This window comes from Centruroides sculpturatus, unplaced genomic scaffold (genome assembly GCF_000671375.1).
Source record: "Centruroides sculpturatus isolate CEXI.00-Female unplaced genomic scaffold, Cexi_2.0 scaffold522, whole genome shotgun sequence".
Lineage (NCBI taxonomy): Eukaryota > Metazoa > Arthropoda > Arachnida > Scorpiones > Buthidae > Centruroides > Centruroides sculpturatus.
This window is the reverse complement of record NW_019384746.1, coordinates 103136-123481: the sequence shown is the minus strand read 5'-3', so window position 1 is coordinate 123481 and position 20346 is coordinate 103136. Positions and strand designations below refer to the sequence as shown.

The following is a 20346-nucleotide window of genomic DNA, read 5'->3' as shown; positions in this document are numbered from 1 at the left end:
AAGTTTTGTAATGTACTATTTTATTTTTCCGACTTTTCCAACGATTATCGACATGACTGTGTGCCAAAAATAGCCGTTCCCTAACGGGTACTTTACGCGGATTCGCTTTAGTGTGCCAGGCCTGGACTTTTAGCGTGCACCCAAATTAAATAATGACAAAGTTTGTCAATAACAAATCAAATATTTAATAAATAATTCTAATAATAAACTATATACAAAATTTAGTAAAATTCAAATAACAATTTAAAAAAAAAACAGCACTCACTGAAAGTAGAAGTGAAATTTTAGTCCTTATAGGTCTCCCTTTCGAAAACATGTACCAATAGGAGATGGTTGGAGCTACTGACAACCTTTCCCTTTCCTCTGTTTAAATGAGTAAGAAGAAACATTGTGTTAAATGGTTTCTAGATGTGGAGGACAATGTATGATAAAGACACAAAGTGTGAGATTTATAGAAAGCTTCCCTAAGAATATTTCTAAGCATTTCTCANTGCTACGAAGCTCACCAAGCTCGTTGCTATCAGAAGCTCACCTCGTCCGTCTTCACTTGATGTTCAGTCCTTTTACTGTGAGGTGACATCACAATTCTGAATGTGATCACTCCCCTCATTTACATACTTATTTGCTAACAATACACTTTTTCTATTTGTCTGGCAGCCTATTTTTCCGACAATACTCGCTAACCTTTTACATTATCCTTTTTGACAATTTTCGGGATGTTTTTATTCTTTAAGGTTTAGCGAGTCCCTAAGTTGTGCTTGTGGGGTCTCCCCCATTTCTTGGTGCGGACTTACTTTTTTCCGCTTGGGAGTGCAAGTGTGCATGAGTTTTTACTACGGCGCTTTTCTCTCGTTGGTGAGTTGGTTTCTCTTCTATTTTTAAGTTTCTAAGGTGAATGGTGAGGAAACCTTCGTCCTTTACAAAACATAAGCCCCAAACAAAAATATAATAAAAAGCAAAAATAAAAGTAAATAAAAATAATGCTTGGACTTGGTTCCTTACAGTTTTCCTCATAAATCCAATTATTAAACTGGCCAATTATTGGGCTATGATGTTTCTATTAAAGCAGTCAAGGTAGACAAATCAAGAATACTAGAGACAAAAGAAATACTACAATCTCGAAAACAAACTAGAAATCTTCCAGGCTACAGGTGAAAAACACATAATATCTGTCTCCTCTTAAATGCATTAAACGTGATTCCAATCACATCAATTGAATTGGAAAGGGCATTCTCGGTAGCAAGACTTTTTTCATTACTAAAATAAGAATCAGATTAAGTGATTAGAGTATTGACCATCTTTGCTTTTTAAAATCTTATAAAAATTTACAATAATATTTTGTATTATATTTTATTTAAAAAACGAAAATTACCTTTTAAGTTAGAAGTTTGATCTAAATTCATTTTTTTTTTAAATTTTCAACTCAATTCAAAGCTTTTTTTTGTTGTTGTTGTTGTTGTTGTAAGCAGTTTCCAGCAAAATTTAATTTTGCTGGAAACTGCTTACAACAAAATTTAATTTTGCTGGAAACTGCTTAAATTTAATAAATTTTTTTCTATTTGTGAAAATTTCTATGTAATTCAAAGTTAATTTTTAATATATATCTTACACTGCATTATTAATATGATTTTGGAGGTTGCAGAACGTATTAAATTACTTTTAAAAAAATGAATAATAATTATATCATTTGATTCTAAGATATTTTGTATACCTTAAAAATAATTAATTCTATCCTAGGATCCCAGGAAACAATTCACTTATATCCCAGAATTCTGGGACAAGCAAAACACTGGAAAATGCGAAACATAATGCTAATCTGCAAACATTTGGCAACTCCATTGACAGTGATGAATCAGTCACTTTGGATCAAGGCATTTGTAGCAGCAATGTTAGCATCAGTGATGACCAACTTTGGTCTGCCACTACATGAATTGTTCAGTACCAATTGTTGTCCTGTATAAAATCTCTTGGCCCATTTGAAGGCATTTTTAACTGCACATTGTCATAAACAGCTACTGATTGGTAGCTGTTTATGACAAGGATATGTTGTCAAAAATCTAAGAAAATAATTCTAGTTTCTTTTTGACTGAACCAAGTGTTCTCACCAGAAAACTTATCATAAATAATTTCAAAAACTTTTAAGATACAATTACCAAATTTTTTATAGTATCTTATTGTCCGTATGCAGCATTAAAATTTTGAAAATTATTTGTAATTTACAATTTTATATACTCACTTAAGTTTTCTATAAAAAATTGTTAAATTTTAAAAAAAGCAATGTTTTATAAATATTTTATTTTTTATATAGAATTAGACACCAATAATGAAAGTTTGATAGTAAGTGATATGAAATCAGATGATGATGGTGGTGGTGAAGATAAGGAAAGAGCATGTGATTCTCTCATAATGTGTATTGTAACTACATTGAATCAAGGGCTTAGAAATGGTGGAGGGATAGGAGATGTATTAAGAGCTCCTAGTGCAAAGGTTAGTGAAATCAAATATTGAATATTTGATTTAAAAAATATATTTTTATAAATTGTATGTAACAATTTTAAAATATTTCTAAAATTCATTTTTTTATAATGTCAAATTAATATTATTCTACACATCACACAGATGATAAATTATTCAGATTTTAGTTAGATATTTACTAGCCTTTATGGAGTCTTACATAAATAAAACATGTGAGTTTAATAGTATGTTTTAAGTTTCACATATACTTATACAGACTGATTTTGTTCGATTTTAAACATAAAATTTCTATATTTATAGCTGGGCTGTTTTTCAGCTGGAGCATGCCGCCTTACCAGCAGATAGCATAAAAAGATATTGGTAACTAGCATGTAGTAACAAGTTTCTGAGCAAAATCAATTCAATATGTTCAGTCACCATATGTGTGCACCAACAGTAATTTTTTAGAAGAATAGCACTGATTATAAGTTAAAAATTTCTCTCTTGAGATATTTGTGATGTATACTTGAGATGAGTACTTAAAGAACTGTAAATATAGATAACCCACATATTAACTGTATTTAAAAATTAATTTGAAAGCAAGTATAGATTATCTACCAATTTTGAATTGAAACTGTAAAATTATCAAACATCTATCATTTTGCCTGAACTTATCAAAAGTATTTTTAAAAACATGAAAAATTATTTGTATGTTGTAGATATAATTCATCTGTAAATGTGATTTTTTTTCCAATACCATTAAAGACAAATACACAAAAAGCATATACAATACCTTTAGTTTCCTTCCATTCATTTTTTGTGCATCAATTCATGCTTTAATTAATATTATTAGACACCCTTACCTGAACTTGTGTATTGAAAGTTTATAAGTTTCTGGCAAGTCCTTTTCTTAATAGCTTAGAGAATTGTTTAGAAGTCAGCTGTTAATTATATCTGATGTTAGTTCTTTACAGTGAATAAGAGCTGAGTGATTGATTCTTGAACCCATATAATTTATCAATTATATGATCAATTATATTATCAATATTGAATTTTTTTTTTCTATTTTATTTTTTTAGGTTGATCATGACTTTCAATATGATCTTTGGACACAAAAATCACATTGGAAGTCCTGTTGGTGTTGTCATTTAAAACCAGTATTACCAGAATTTTCATTTTTTCAGATTTAGAACAATTAATGCCTAGAATTGAATGATAGAGTATAGGAAAATATGTAGACATATTAAAAATTACAATTTATTAATTTTAGGCTTTGTAGTAAATAATTTGTAAATATCAATATATGTATTAATATTACAGGAACCTTTATTTGCAGCAAGAGTNATATAGAATAATTTATTATTTCTCTTGATCAGTTGAAAAAGATGAAATGCATAATTTCTAATTAATTTTTGCATTTTTTAATCTGTTTCAGAAAAATAAGCAGAAAATTGGATACAGACACACAATACAAGTATTCACAATCTTGATAAAGCATTCATTCTCATTCCTTGGTTATTAAAGTCTTATCAGATCATCATACTTTACTATTTTTCTGCCTGTATGTTGTAATTGTTTTATCTTAGCTATTCTTAGCAATAATATGATTAATTACAATGTAAATTTAAATTTCTTTTAATCGACTCTCCTTAATGATTTCTGTTACTAATTATAATACATATATTCTGCTCATTCCCTAGGTGGATCCAACAAAATCTTCGTGTAATCCCCATTTCTGTACTACTTCAGAAATGGGGATTACATGAAAATTTTGTTTTGGTTGTAGCAGTTTTTTAACTTGCTGATTACATACAGTTTCAGGTTATCTGTATAAAAATAGTACTTAACAAACAAAAAAACAAACTTTTAAAAGAAATAATTCATTATATTTTTTGCAGATTTCAGTATGTAAAAACTGAATTATTCTTTTAAAAGTTACAAAATAATAATATTTGAAATACTATAATAAATATGCAAATAAAATATATATATATATAAAGTTTTACAATAGTAAAGTTTTCTCTGAATGAATGATTTGAAACAAATCTAATTTTCCCTTTAATTATTCTGATAAATAAAGTATTATTAGAAAATACTTTAATAATTATTAAAGGTTGCACTTTCCCGTTTCTTTTAGAAGAAAGCAGAAATTTAGTCATGCTTTAATGTTTATTTTAGTAATCATATTTTAAAAAGTTTACTGTGATTTCCTATAAGACAACGCTAACTTTATAATATCAAAAATCATTTATTCAAAAAGATTTTTTCAGTCAGAGTAATTGGTGAAATTAAATCTTTAATAATAATACTAAATTCTGATTATTTCTAAATCTGACCAAAAAAAGTTTATTCAAATAAACAATATTTAGTGATGTTAGTTAGCACTTATTAAAATAAGAATGATTGGTGCCAAATTTTGTAATGTTTCATTGATTTGTTTTGCTCAATAAAAATGTAATCCTCAATGAAACAAACTGCTCCAGTAACATATTTTGTAATATTTAAGAATTATATATTTTCTCTTGAAGTATTTAAAACAATATTTCTATCCTCATATACTTTCCAAGGAAGTTTTCCAATTTTCCTATTTACTATTTGTAATTTAATGCAGGACTATTTGTATTTTTTTACCAATTTTCCTATTTACTATTTGTAATTTAATGCAGGAATAACTGTATACAGTACTTTGAAAATTACTGTTTTTGAAATCATTCTATAGGAACAGCACTAAATGACAGCGTAATAACCAAGAAAATAGAGTTGATTGCCTTATTAGATGTCTTCATTCTAATATCGATTTGTAACTTTGTATATAGAACAGGTTTATTATATATCATGTAAGCAAACATCACAAGCTTGAAATAGGAATTGTTCAAGTTACTATTAAAATATTGTTATTAGTTTGTATATTATTTAAACCAGTATACAAAAGAAGAATAATTGAAATAAAATGCAAATGAAAATAGACATTTGTTCTTCTGGGCAGTAAGCAAGGTAAGCAAAGCAACAGAGCACCAGTAAGTGATAGCACCCTTCTATGTTCAAAAAATTGAGAAAGGGCACTAGAGTGTATTTTAAATGACTCTTCCTGGGAGTGCTCAAACACCTAGTGTTGTCCCCGTTGGTCACGAATAAATTTTTCACATAAAATAATTTGGCACCATCTCTTGCACTAACAATTTTTCATTATAAAATTAAATGTATTTTTTAACTTTTAAATACAGTTTGATAAAAATTAAATATATTTTTTTAATTATTACATCATATATGTTAAAACAAGTTTAATTACTTTGTGACCAGACAAGTTATAGAAATCTAACACTTCTACAAAATTTTATAACTTGATATTGCTTTATTATTGAAAAATATGAGAGTATATAATGATTGCTGCCAGCATAATTGACGTTTATTGTTGGCTACTTTAAATTTTGCAGTGAATAGATTCAGAAATTTCTGTGCTGAAAATACTATTTTGCAAGAATTTCAGTTTTGAAAATGTATATAAATATAATATAGTTTAAGCTACATATTCACAGGGGTTATACTCTACAAAATTGTCACAAATATGGAAAATACGAATACAGAACAGAGTAATGCTTTGAAAAATAAGGTTAGGAGATTGAAAAAATATGTGATCAAAAAATAAAAGCGTTTTTATATGAAGGAATATGCTGCTATATTTCTAATACAGTACTTATTTTTTCTTAATGTTTCTTATGGTAGATTCATTTATGATGAGAGTGTAAACAACCATAGCCAGTTTTCCTTCCAACAAATAATCTAGCACTTTAATTTTATTTTTGAGGAACATTTTTCTTGTCCTTTTTGATAAAATACTAAACTATTAGAATCTTCTATTGACATATTGTTGATTTGTGAGGACAATAGAAAACATTAAAATCTGCAAGTAATAATGCTGACATTCACACATAAAACATTGTGTTTACTGCCCACATAAGTGCATGTGCTAAACTGATGTGAGAAATCATGAACAGTATCAACTAGCCCAGTGTTAGTCAATGAATTGCAAATGTGACTTATTTTTGTTTATCATTTATTCTATCATTTTTCTTCCATCTGTAAATAAGTGAATTTTGGTTTTATGAATATAAAAAAAGGCCATGAAATGTGCAAATAAAGAATGCATGGATATGGAGCTGCTGCTGTAATCTAATAATAAAAATATCTACAAAGACAAAAATAATTTATTTGCTTTCAAAAATTCTTTTTAATATAATTAATTTTTGAAATTTCCACCACTACATTTTTTAAATATTTAATGTAAACATAACTATATTTTTATATAATTTTTCTTTCAATTTTTCATATTTATTTCTTTGTATTTCTTACTTTAAAATTAANGTAAGTATCTAGACATAAGCCCTTGTTTGTAATCCAGGTATTCATTTCTTAGACAAATTTCAGAAATTTGTTTAAAATTTGCCTTTATTTTAATTTATTTATAAAACAAAATATCACTTTAAATTGTTAATATTATCTCATAGTATTTGTTCCTGCCATTGGTATTAAGTAGCATACATTAAAATATATTGTTAATTGATAATACAGTATATACAGTAATTTATATTTTTTTATTTTCAGTTATATATGTATATATGTTTCCATTTAAGAATTTTGTTTAAATATATTTAGAGTTTTTGATATTTAATATAAAATATGCATGTAAATATTATTTTTAAAATGATGGAGTAAGATAATTTGAAAAATGATTGAAAAATTTTATAGCATCATTCAGTTTAATATAATATAAGCTAATAACTAGTAAAAATCAATAATATTAATTCCTAATTTTTCATAAATTTATTACTACAGAAGAAAACCTGTTTTTTTTAAGATAATAAGCAAATTAATTTTAATAAAAATAAATAAGTAAATGTTAATTCTATATTACATGACATATTTGTTATATGTATATTTATATCCAACTTGTCTTATTGGATAAATTTATCAATGTTCTTCCAAAAATTTGATTAAAAAAATAATAATTATTATTATCGTTTATTAAAAATATACTGATTAATTATAGTAAATCTGTGTCTAATTACATTAAAATTTTAACAGATTTTACAGAACAGTTGTTATTTCTATTTGTATTACATATACAAAGCAATAAAGAATCACTGTAAATGAATTGTAACACAGTTCATTTAGTTAACACAAAGGAATTAATAAATACCGTACTTCCATTATTCAAAAGAGTATTGTATAATTTAATATATATGGCATTTGGAATGAGGAACCAAAAACTTTTTGAGAAACTGTGTTTTATTTTCCATACTTTACTGTATTTTACATAAAAAAAAATAAATAATACTTTTAAAATTTGATACTGTATTCTATTTAAAATCATGTTGTGTATGGAAATAATGTATGTTTTATTTTCTCTGTACAGTGTATAGGCAATATTATGTTTTAAATTGTACAGAGTTAGAGTACATTGTCTATTTTGTACTTGTAGTCTCTATTATTGGTGCATATATATATGTAATATGAGANCTTTAGTGTGCCAGGCCTGGACTTTTAGCGTGCACCCAAATTAAATAATGACAAAGTTTGTCAATAACAAATCAAATATTTAATAAATAATTCTAATAATAAACTATATACAAAATTTAGTAAAATTCAAATAACAATTTATTTAATGAAAGTCAATAAGAATCAACCCGACAAAACTCAAATTAATCTATTTTCTAACTTAATTCTATTCCCCTTTGGAATTCGACAAAATCAAAGACTTAATTTATGTACAATAATTCTTATGAATTAAAGATCCTAATTGTCACCTCAATATACTAGGAACCTATTTCCTCAACTCTCAAGACTTTCTCTATTCATCGATCCACAAATCAAATAACTTCAAAATTGCCTTGGAACTATTTGATCCTATCGGACACCTCTCTCGTTCACTGCTACGAAGCTCACCAAGCTCGTTGCTATCAGAAGCTCACCTCGTCCGTCTTCACTTGATGTTCAGTCCTTTTACTGTGAGGTGACATCACAATTCTGAATGTGATCACTCCCCTCATTTACATACTTATTTGCTAACAATACACTTTTTCTATTTGTCTGGCAGCCTATTTTTCCGACAATACTCGCTAACCTTTTACATTATCCTTTTTGACAATTTTCGGGATGTTTTTATTCTTTAAGGTTTAGCGAGTCCCTAAGTTGTGCTTGTGGGGTCTCCCCCCATTTCTTGGTGCGGACTTACTTTTTTCCGCTTGGGAGTGCAAGTGTGCATGAGTTTTTACTACGGCGCTTTTCTCTCGTTGGTGAGTTGGTTTCTCTTCTATTTTTAAGTTTCTAAGGTGAATGGTGAGGAAACCTTCGTCCTTTACAAAACATAAGCCCCAAACAAAAATATAATAAAAAGCAAAAATAAAAGTAAATAAAAATAATGCTTGGACTTGGTTCCTTACAGTTTTCCTCATAAATCCAATTATTAAACTGGCCAATTATTGGGCTATGATGTTTCTATTAAAGCAGTCAAGGTAGACAAATCAAGAATACTAGAGACAAAAGAAATACTACAATCTCGAAAACAAACTAGAAATCTTCCAGGCTACAGGTGAAAAACACATAATATCTGTCTCCTCTTAAATGCATTAAACGTGATTCCAATCACATCAATTGAATTGGAAAGGGCATTCTCGGTAGCAAGACTTTTTTCATTACTAAAATAAGAATCAGATTAAGTGATTAGAGTATTGACCATCTTTGCTTTTTAAAATCTTATAAAAATTTACAATAATATTTTGTATTATATTTTATTTAAAAAACGAAAATTACCTTTTAAGTTAGAAGTTTGATCTAAATTCATTTTTTTTTTAAATTTTCAACTCAATTCAAAGCTTTTTTTGTTGTTGTTGTTGTTGTTGTAAGCAGTTTCCAGCAAAATTTAATTTTGCTGGAAACTGCTTACAACAAAATTTAATTTTGCTGGAAACTGCTTAAATTTAATAAATTTTTTTCTATTTGTGAAAATTTCTATGTAATTCAAAGTTAATTTTTAATATATATCTTACACTGCATTATTAATATGATTTTGGAGGTTGCAGAACGTATTAAATTACTTTTAAAAAAATGAATAATAATTATATCATTTGATTCTAAGATATTTTGTATACCTTAAAAATAATTAATTCTATCCTAGGATCCCAGGAAACAATTCACTTATATCCCAGAATTCTGGGACAAGCAAAACACTGGAAAATGCGAAACATAATGCTAATCTGCAAACATTTGGCAACTCCATTGACAGTGATGAATCAGTCACTTTGGATCAAGGCATTTGTAGCAGCAATGTTAGCATCAGTGATGACCAACTTTGGTCTGCCACTACATGAATTGTTCAGTACCAATTGTTGTCCTGTATAAAATCTCTTGGCCCATTTGAAGGCATTTTTAACTGCACATTGTCATAAACAGCTACTGATTGGTAGCTGTTTATGACAAGGATATGTTGTCAAAAATCTAAGAAAATAATTCTAGTTTCTTTTTGACTGAACCAAGTGTTCTCACCAGAAAACTTATCATAAATAATTTCAAAAACTTTTAAGATACAATTACCAAATTTTTTATAGTATCTTATTGTCCGTATGCAGCATTAAAATTTTGAAAATTATTTGTAATTTACAATTTTATATACTCACTTAAGTTTTCTATAAAAAATTGTTAAATTTTAAAAAAAGCAATGTTTTATAAATATTTTATTTTTTATATAGAATTAGACACCAATAATGAAAGTTTGATAGTAAGTGATATGAAATCAGATGATGATGGTGGTGGTGAAGATAAGGAAAGAGCATGTGATTCTCTCATAATGTGTATTGTAACTACATTGAATCAAGGGCTTAGAAATGGTGGAGGGATAGGAGATGTATTAAGAGCTCCTAGTGCAAAGGTTAGTGAAATCAAATATTGAATATTTGATTTAAAAAATATATTTTTATAAATTGTATGTAACAATTTTAAAATATTTCTAAAATTCATTTTTTTATAATGTCAAATTAATATTATTCTACACATCACACAGATGATAAATTATTCAGATTTTAGTTAGATATTTACTAGCCTTTATGGAGTCTTACATAAATAAAACATGTGAGTTTAATAGTATGTTTTAAGTTTCACATATACTTATACAGACTGATTTTGTTCGATTTTAAACATAAAATTTCTATATTTATAGCTGGGCTGTTTTTCAGCTGGAGCATGCCGCCTTACCAGCAGATAGCATAAAAAGATATTGGTAACTAGCATGTAGTAACAAGTTTCTGAGCAAAATCAATTCAATATGTTCAGTCACCATATGTGTGCACCAACAGTAATTTTTTAGAAGAATAGCACTGATTATAAGTTAAAAATTTCTCTCTTGAGATATTTGTGATGTATACTTGAGATGAGTACTTAAAGAACTGTAAATATAGATAACCCACATATTAACTGTATTTAAAAATTAATTTGAAAGCAAGTATAGATTATCTACCAATTTTGAATTGAAACTGTAAAATTATCAAACATCTATCATTTTGCCTGAACTTATCAAAAGTATTTTTAAAAACATGAAAAATTATTTGTATGTTGTAGATATAATTCATCTGTAAATGTGATTTTTTTTCCAATACCATTAAAGACAAATACACAAAAAGCATATACAATACCTTTAGTTTCCTTCCATTCATTTTTTGTGCATCAATTCATGCTTTAATTAATATTATTAGACACCCTTACCTGAACTTGTGTATTGAAAGTTTATAAGTTTCTGGCAAGTCCTTTTCTTAATAGCTTAGAGAATTGTTTAGAAGTCAGCTGTTAATTATATCTGATGTTAGTTCTTTACAGTGAATAAGAGCTGAGTGATTGATTCTTGAACCCATATAATTTATCAATTATATGATCAATTATATTATCAATATTGAATTTTTTTTTTCTATTTTATTTTTTTAGGTTGATCATGACTTTCAATATGATCTTTGGACACAAAAATCACATTGGAAGTCCTGTTGGTGTTGTCATTTAAAACCAGTATTACCAGAATTTTCATTTTTTCAGATTTAGAACAATTAATGCCTAGAATTGAATGATAGAGTATAGGAAAATATGTAGACATATTAAAAATTACAATTTATTAATTTTAGGCTTTGTAGTAAATAATTTGTAAATATCAATATATGTATTAATATTACAGGAACCTTTATTTGCAGCAAGAGTGATATATGATATGCTGTTTTTTTTCATTGTTATTATTATCATCTTAAATCTTATTTTTGGTGTCATAATTGATACTTTTGCTGATCTTAGAAGTGAAAAACAGCAAAAAGAAGAGATATTAAAAAATTCATGTTTTATTTGTGGTAAGTAGCATAATCTTTTGAAAATAAATTTTATAAATCTTTATGAAGACATCTAAAAATTTTTCAATCATTTAAAAATATCATTTATTATATAGAAATTAATTCTTAATTTTTAATTAATAGGTTTGGAAAGATCTTCATTTGATAATAAAAGTGTTTCATTTGAGGAACATATTCATTGTGAACATAACATGTGGCATTATTTATATTTTGTTGTCCTAGTAAAAGTCAAGGATCCAACTGAATTTACTGGTCCTGAAAGCTATGTTGCAACAATGATTGCAGTTAGTAGATTAAACTTTTTATAAAATTAAATAAAATCTCAAAACTCCAGGAAATATTATTGTAGTGAATTATCACTGATAAAAAAAATGTGATTTAAAAAGTTCTCTAAATTAAATCTTATGGACATTTTTTTAAAAGTTTTTTTAATCAAATTTATAGTCACTGATGATTAAAAATAATAATTAGTGAATTTTAAAATCAATTATTATATTAATTATATTAAATTAGAAAAAAGTTATATTTAATTGACTGGATTTTTGAGAGTTTATTCATAACTGTAACAGACTAATAATACAATAATTCTTTATTCTAGGATAGGAATTTGGATTGGTTTCCTCGCATGAGAGCAATGTCTCTTGCAGCTAATGAAACTGATTCTGAACAAAATGAAACAAGGACAATGATGAATCAGTTAATTAACACTCAAAAGTTAGTTCACACTCTTTCTCAACAGTTAGCTGAACTAAGAGACCAAGTGAGTAAACATTTTATTCATTTCAACATTTAAAAAATATATATATTAAATGTTTAAATTTGAATTAATATTTATTTTATTTTATATAGATGACAGAGCAAAGGAAACAAAAACAACGATTAGGTTTACTTAGTGCTCCAGTTGGCTTTCAACCTGCTATATCTAGCTAATATATTTCAAATATTTATTTATTTGTCTTAATCTATTAGTACTTTATAAATTAAACATTTTTTCAGTACTGACATTGATAAAAAAAAATTCATTCAGTAGTACTGGAAAATTCATAGTTTTATAGAGAAAGATTTTCATAATTTTTATATTTGAAATCAAATTGGTTCCATTTAAACTCTATCATATTTTCTATAAAATTTTTATTGTTTATTATAAACAATAAAATATTGGAAATTTTATAAATATTTAATATATATAAATAAGAGATTTTAGTTAACTTTAGTTCCTTTTTATAACTTCTTTATTCTTTATATAATTAGCTAGTTAATACTATTATTTTTTACCATAAATCATATATATATACATATAAATTTATTATAAGATGACCACATATTTTTAAACATCAGCAGTATGCAAGTATATACAATTTTGTATACAATGTATATTGCATTTCACAAAAATTACATATTGTATGCAATTCTATGTGCAGTTTTCTCTACAATAATAATATACAGACTAACACTTCTACAAAATTTTATAACTTGATATTGCTTTATTATTGAAAAATATGAGAGTATATAATGATTGCTGCCAGCATAATTGACGTTTATTGTTGGCTACTTTAAATTTTGCAGTGAATAGATTCAGAAATTTCTGTGCTGAAAATACTATTTTGCAAGAATTTCAGTTTTGAAAATGTATATAAATATAATATAGTTTAAGCTACATATTCACAGGGGTTATACTCTACAAAATTGTCACAAATATGGAAAATACGAATACAGAACAGAGTAATGCTTTGAAAAATAAGGTTAGGAGATTGAAAAAATATGTGATCAAAAAATAAAAGCGTTTTTATATGAAGGAATATGCTGCTATATTTCTAATACAGTACTTATTTTTTCTTAATGTTTCTTATGGTAGATTCATTTATGATGAGAGTGTAAACAACCATAGCCAGTTTTCCTTCCAACAAATAATCTAGCACTTTAATTTTATTTTTGAGGAACATTTTTCTTGTCCTTTTTGATAAAATACTAAACTATTAGAATCTTCTATTGACATATTGTTGATTTGTGAGGACAATAGAAAACATTAAAATCTGCAAGTAATAATGCTGACATTCACACATAAAACATTGTGTTTACTGCCCACATAAGTGCATGTGCTAAACTGATGTGAGAAATCATGAACAGTATCAACTAGCCCAGTGTTAGTCAATGAATTGCAAATGTGACTTATTTTTGTTTATCATTTATTCTATCATTTTTCTTCCATCTGTAAATAAGTGAATTTTGGTTTTATGAATATAAAAAAAGGCCATGAAATGTGCAAATAAAGAATGCATGGATATGGAGCTGCTGCTGTAATCTAATAATAAAAATATCTACAAAGACAAAAATAATTTATTTGCTTTCAAAAATTCTTTTTAATATAATTAATTTTTGAAATTTCCACCACTACATTTTTTAAATATTTAATGTAAACATAACTATATTTTTATATAATTTTTCTTTCAATTTTTCATATTTATTTCTTTGTATTTCTTACTTTAAAATTAATTTTACATTTGAGCATTTTTGCCTACAAAATAGATTACATCAGTAATATGTATATTGAATCTATACTATTACACATTGTATTAGTTAATAAAATTTTATTCAAAATATTAATTTAATATGTCTGATAAGCTATATTTATAAAATAAATTCTAAAGAAAGAACATTTGTTTCTGAGAAAGCAAACCAAGGTTTTTAATTTAAGTAGAAGTGGTGTAAAAATAATTTTCCATTAAGATGGATAAAAATTCATAAAGTAAGCAATATAAAAAAATTTTAATTTATTTTTAGAAATAAATTTAATCAGATTTAATAGCTATATTATTATTAAAAACAAAATTGAAAAAGTATTCTCTTAAATACTAACAAAATATTAAAAAGAAATTAAACTTTTTAAGAACTATTTCTCACTCATAGCTACAAAGTAGCTTACAATATTAGTGCCTTAGAAATAATAATATATTAGAAATTTTTGTATATAATGTGTGTATACTACGTATATAGCAGTATCATGAATAAAATTTATGTTAAATTAATCAAAATTGGCATTTTTATATATTTAAAATATCTAAAAACTAGTTTTCTTCAGTAATAATAAATAAAAGTACATTAATATGACAATAATTAATTTTATGAGGTTTTGCATTATTTATAAATTTAATTTATGTCATCTTTCAAATATGTATAAAATAAAGGGCTTGTATCTAAATAGACCACAGTCAAATCTCTCTTAAAATCAAAGAATATATATTGTAATTTTTGTGACAATTGAACTATTATCTTGCTGATCAAATTGGTATTTTTATTATGTAGCAGTAATTTTAGAAATAGAAGTTAAATGTTCTTATGTATAAAAAAGTCTTTCAAGAATTTAATTTAAAAAATTATTTGTTAATAAAAATGCAATTTATTAAATGATCTCTATATTATGAAAATAATGCAAGAAAATTTGATAATTTTCAAATTTAAGTTAAGGACTTTGTTTTTTCCTTTTATTAGTTACAAAATACAGTTGCAAATCAGCAATTTCTGCAGTATAAATAGATAAATTAACTTATAAAGATAGTCACTTATACAAAAGTTTCATAAGATATTAATCCAAAAAATTATATTTTTATATATATTAATTTTATTCTCATTTTCAGCTATGCATGTGTTATTTTATATTTATTATGATTTATATTGATATTCCTGTTTTTCAGCATTTAATTGTTTTTAAATTAGAATAAAATATTAAATTCTTTTTACCCAGTATTAGTTTCTTTATCCATAATTTGAATTTTTCTATTAAATTTCAGTTCAGATTTTGGATGTTCTTATTAACATTATTATTGCAATGAAATTAATATTTGTATTTTTTTTACCAATTTTCCTATTTACTATTTGTAATTTAATGCAGGACTATTTGTATTTTTTTACCAATTTTCCTATTTACTATTTGTAATTTAATGCAGGAATAACTGTATACAGTACTTTGAAAATTACTGTTTTTGAAATCATTCTATAGGAACAGCACTAAATGACAGCGTAATAACCAAGAAAATAGAGTTGATTGCCTTATTAGATGTCTTCATTCTAATATCGATTTGTAACTTTGTATATAGAACAGGTTTATTATATATCATGTAAGCAAACATCACAAGCTTGAAATAGGAATTGTTCAAGTTACTATTAAAATATTGTTATTAGTTTGTATATTATTTAAACCAGTATACAAAAGAAGAATAATTGAAATAAAATGCAAATGAAAATAGACATTTGTTCTTCTGGGCAGTAAGCAAGGTAAGCAAAGCAACAGAGCACCAGTAAGTGATAGCACCCTTCTATGTTCAAAAAATTGAGAAAGGGCACTAGAGTGTATTTTAAATGACTCTTCCTGGGAGTGCTCAAACACCTAGTGTTGTCCCCGTTGGTCACGAATAAATTTTTCACATAAAATAATTTGGCACCATCTCTTGCACTAACAATTTTTCATTATAAAATTAAATGTATTTTTTAACTTTTAAATACAGTTTGATAAAAATTAAATATATTTTTTTAATTATTACATCATATATGTTAAAACAAGTTTAATTACTTTGTGACCAGACAAGTTATAGAAATCTACCATTTTATACATAGAGCATAAATGTTTAAATCACACAAGAGAATATTTTTATACAACACTTAAAATATAAATGCTTCTATTTAGTTTTATATTATTATATAAAAATAAACCTTAAAATAGAAAATCATTACATCATAATACCTGTAAAAACAAGTATTTGTATATTTTTAAATGTTCCCAAAATTAAAATGTTTTTATAAAAAGCAAAAGAATTAATAATGACAGGAAAAGTTACAAATTTAGTATTTCTTACTGGATATTTTATTTTTATATATATATATATATATAAATGAAATATCCAGTGAAATATGAAATATATATATCCAGTAAAAATATCCAGTAAAAATGAAATATATATATATATAGAATAATTTATTATTTCTCTTGATCAGTTGAAAAAGATGAAATGCATAATTTCTAATTAATTTTTGCATTTTTTAATCTGTTTCAGAAAAATAAGCAGAAAATTGGATACAGACACACAATACAAGTATTCACAATCTTGATAAAGCATTCATTCTCATTCCTTGGTTATTAAAGTCTTATCAGATCATCATACTTTACTATTTTTCTGCCTGTATGTTGTAATTGTTTTATCTTAGCTATTCTTAGCAATAATATGATTAATTACAATGTAAATTTAAATTTCTTTTAATCGACTCTCCTTAATGATTTCTGTTACTAATTATAATACATATATTCTGCTCATTCCCTAGGTGGATCCAACAAAATCTTCGTGTAATCCCCATTTCTGTACTACTTCAGAAATGGGGATTACATGAAAATTTTGTTTTGGTTGTAGCAGTTTTTTAACTTGCTGATTACATACAGTTTCAGGTTATCTGTATAAAAATAGTACTTAACAAACAAAAAAACAAACTTTTAAAAGAAATAATTCATTATATTTTTTGCAGATTTCAGTATGTAAAAACTGAATTATTCTTTTAAAAGTTACAAAATAATAATATTTGAAATACTATAATAAATATGCAAATAAAATATATATATATATATATAAAGTTTTACAATTGTAAAGTTTTCTCTGAATGAATGATTTGAAACAAATCTAATTTTCCCTTTAATTATTCTGATAAATAAAGTATTATTAGAAAATACTTTAATAATTATTAAAGGTTGCACTTTCCCGTTTCTTTTAGAAGAAAGCAGAAATTTAGTCATGCTTTAATGTTTATTTTAGTAATCATATTTTAAAAAGTTTACTGTGATTTCCTATAAGACAACGCTAACTTTATAATATCAAAAATCATTTATTCAAAAAGATTTTTTCAGTCAGAGTAATTGGTGAAATTAAATCTTTAATAATAATACTAAATTCTGATTATTTCTAAATCTGACCAAAAAAAGTTTATTCAAATAAACAATATTTAGTGATGTTAGTTAGCACTTATTAAAATAAGAATGATTGGTGCCAAATTTTGTAATGTTTCATTGATTTGTTTTGCTCAATAAAAATGTAATCCTCAATGAAACAAACTGCTCCAGTAACATATTTTGTAATATTTAAGAATTATATATTTTCTCTTGAAGTATTTAAAACAATATTTCTATCCTCATATACTTTCCAAGGAAGTTTTTTCAATATTTATATTATCAGTACTTTTTCTGTTAGTTTTTATTTTGTATTATTTTTGTACACAATATATTTAACATATAAAGATCATTATTCATTATTTTAAAAGATTTGCAATCATATTTTTGGGAAAGTGAGTTTGAATGCAGAAATTTAATTTCCTTATTTTTTGAAAAAAAATTTAAACTGTGGTGTAAGTATCTAGACATAAGCCCTTGTTTGTAATCCAGGTATTCATTTCTTAGACAAATTTCAGAAATTTGTTTAAAATTTGCCTTTATTTTAATTTATTTATAAAACAAAATATCACTTTAAATTGTTAATATTATCTCATAGTATTTGTTCCTGCCATTGGTATTAAGTAGCATACATTAAAATATATTGTTAATTGATAATACAGTATATACAGTAATTTATATTTTTTTATTTTCAGTTATATATGTATATATGTTTCCATTTAAGAATTTTGTTTAAATATATTTAGAGTTTTTGATATTTAATATAAAATATGCATGTAAATATTATTTTTAAAATGATGGAGTAAGATAATTTGAAAAATGATTGAAAAATTTTATAGCATCATTCAGTTTAATATAATATAAGCTAATAACTAGTAAAAATCAATAATATTAATTCCTAATTTTTCATAAATTTATTACTACAGAAGAAAACCTGTTTTTTTTAAGATAATAAGCAAATTAATTTTAATAAAAATAAATAAGTAAATGTTAATTCTATATTACATGACATATTTGTTATATGTATATTTATATCCAACTTGTCTTATTGGATAAATTTATCAATGTTCTTCCAAAAATTTGATTAAAAAAATAATAATTATTATTATCGTTTATTAAAAATATACTGATTAATTATAGTAAATCTGTGTCTAATTACATTAAAATTTTAACAGATTTTACAGAACAGTTGTTATTTCTATTTGTATTACATATACAAAGCAATAAAGAATCACTGTAAATGAATTGTAACACAGTTCATTTAGTTAACACAAAGGAATTAATAAATACCGTACTTCCATTATTCAAAAGAGTATTGTATAATTTAATATATATGGCATTTGGAATGAGGAACCAAAAACTTTTTGAGAAACTGTGTTTTATTTTCCATACTTTACTGTATTTTACATAAAAAAAAATAAATAATACTTTTAAAATTTGATACTGTATTCTATTTAAAATCATGTTGTGTATGGAAATAATGTATGTTTTATTTTCTCTGTACAGTGTATAGGCAATATTATGTTTTAAATTGTACAGAGTTAGAGTACATTGTCTATTTTGTACTTGTAGTCTCTATTATTGGTGCATATATATATGTAATATGAGAAAATTGTTATGAAATAATTGTTAAATAAATTAATTTCACAAAATTAATGTAGTTTATTGACTTTTATGTAAATTATATTTTAAGTACTGTTTATAGTTTGTATTCTAATTGTAAGGCTTTTTTTTAGTAATTCTAATTAATATATACAATTTAATTTTGTAAGTTTTATTATTTTTTTAGATTGATTGTAATTCCATTCTGTAAGCATATTAATTAAATTTCAATGACATTTGTTACAGATATCTTTGTATAAATAAAGTTTTATTAGAATACTTTGTGTATTCAATGTTAAAATTATATTTTTGGAAAGATAATTTAAACTTTTAGATTTCACTAATTATAAAATATATAAATTTTAGCTCAATAAGTTATATATTGACTTAAATGCTCAATTTACGACTAATTAATTAAAGTAGCCATCGTTGTGATTAGCATATATAAATGTGACTATAAAATTTTTTGCTGGCAAAAAATGTGAAGGTTCTATGTTATATGAGAGAGAGCACAAATTCCGTGGGGTACGCGGGAGAAAATCTGTTACGACTGCCAAATTTTATTTGAAATCAACTTTTTTTTTTTTTGTTTTAAAGAAATTTGTACCTAGACGACTAACAATTATCTACATGTTATTTCTGTAAAGTTATTTAGTATGTAATGCTAATTATAATCCCTGTGGATAAGCTATTTGGCGGCGGCATCGTAATACAGTATTTAATCATAATTTATATTTAAGAAAATTAAATTGCCTAATTTATAAAAAATTTTATGGCATCATTCCTTAAGTAATTGTAATTTAAGGATGTTTAGGTTTATGCGAAATTTTCCATTTTTAAGAAAGGATTGTAGAATATGTTGGAATAAATTCAATTAAAACAACAAATGAGAAGATGAACATTAAAAAAATCATTTATAAAATATTTTTCTGGAATATTTTCTTGAATTTCTGTAATTTTAGAATACATCGATAAGTAGTCAAGAAT

The 20346-nt window shown here is 24.9% G+C and overlaps 1 protein-coding gene across 1 annotated transcript in view; it reads left to right on the top strand.

Moving 5' to 3' along the window:
• LOC111628452 (inositol 1,4,5-trisphosphate receptor-like) overlaps positions 1 to 16648 on the top strand; it is a 174488-nt gene extending 157840 nt beyond the window's left edge. Inside the window, exons 55-62 of the mRNA XM_023372248.1 lie at positions 2309 to 2487; positions 3775 to 3795; positions 3890 to 3968; positions 10200 to 10378; positions 11666 to 11831; positions 11955 to 12115; positions 12430 to 12591; positions 12681 to 16648. Coding sequence (XP_023228016.1) covers positions 2309 to 2487; positions 3775 to 3795; positions 3890 to 3968; positions 10200 to 10378; positions 11666 to 11831; positions 11955 to 12115; positions 12430 to 12591; positions 12681 to 12761 — 1028 coding nt within the window. The 3' untranslated portion in view covers positions 12762 to 16648. The remainder of the gene's footprint in view (positions 1 to 2308; positions 2488 to 3774; positions 3796 to 3889; positions 3969 to 10199; positions 10379 to 11665; positions 11832 to 11954; positions 12116 to 12429; positions 12592 to 12680) is intronic.
• Positions 16649 to 20346: the final 3698 nt, after the last annotated feature.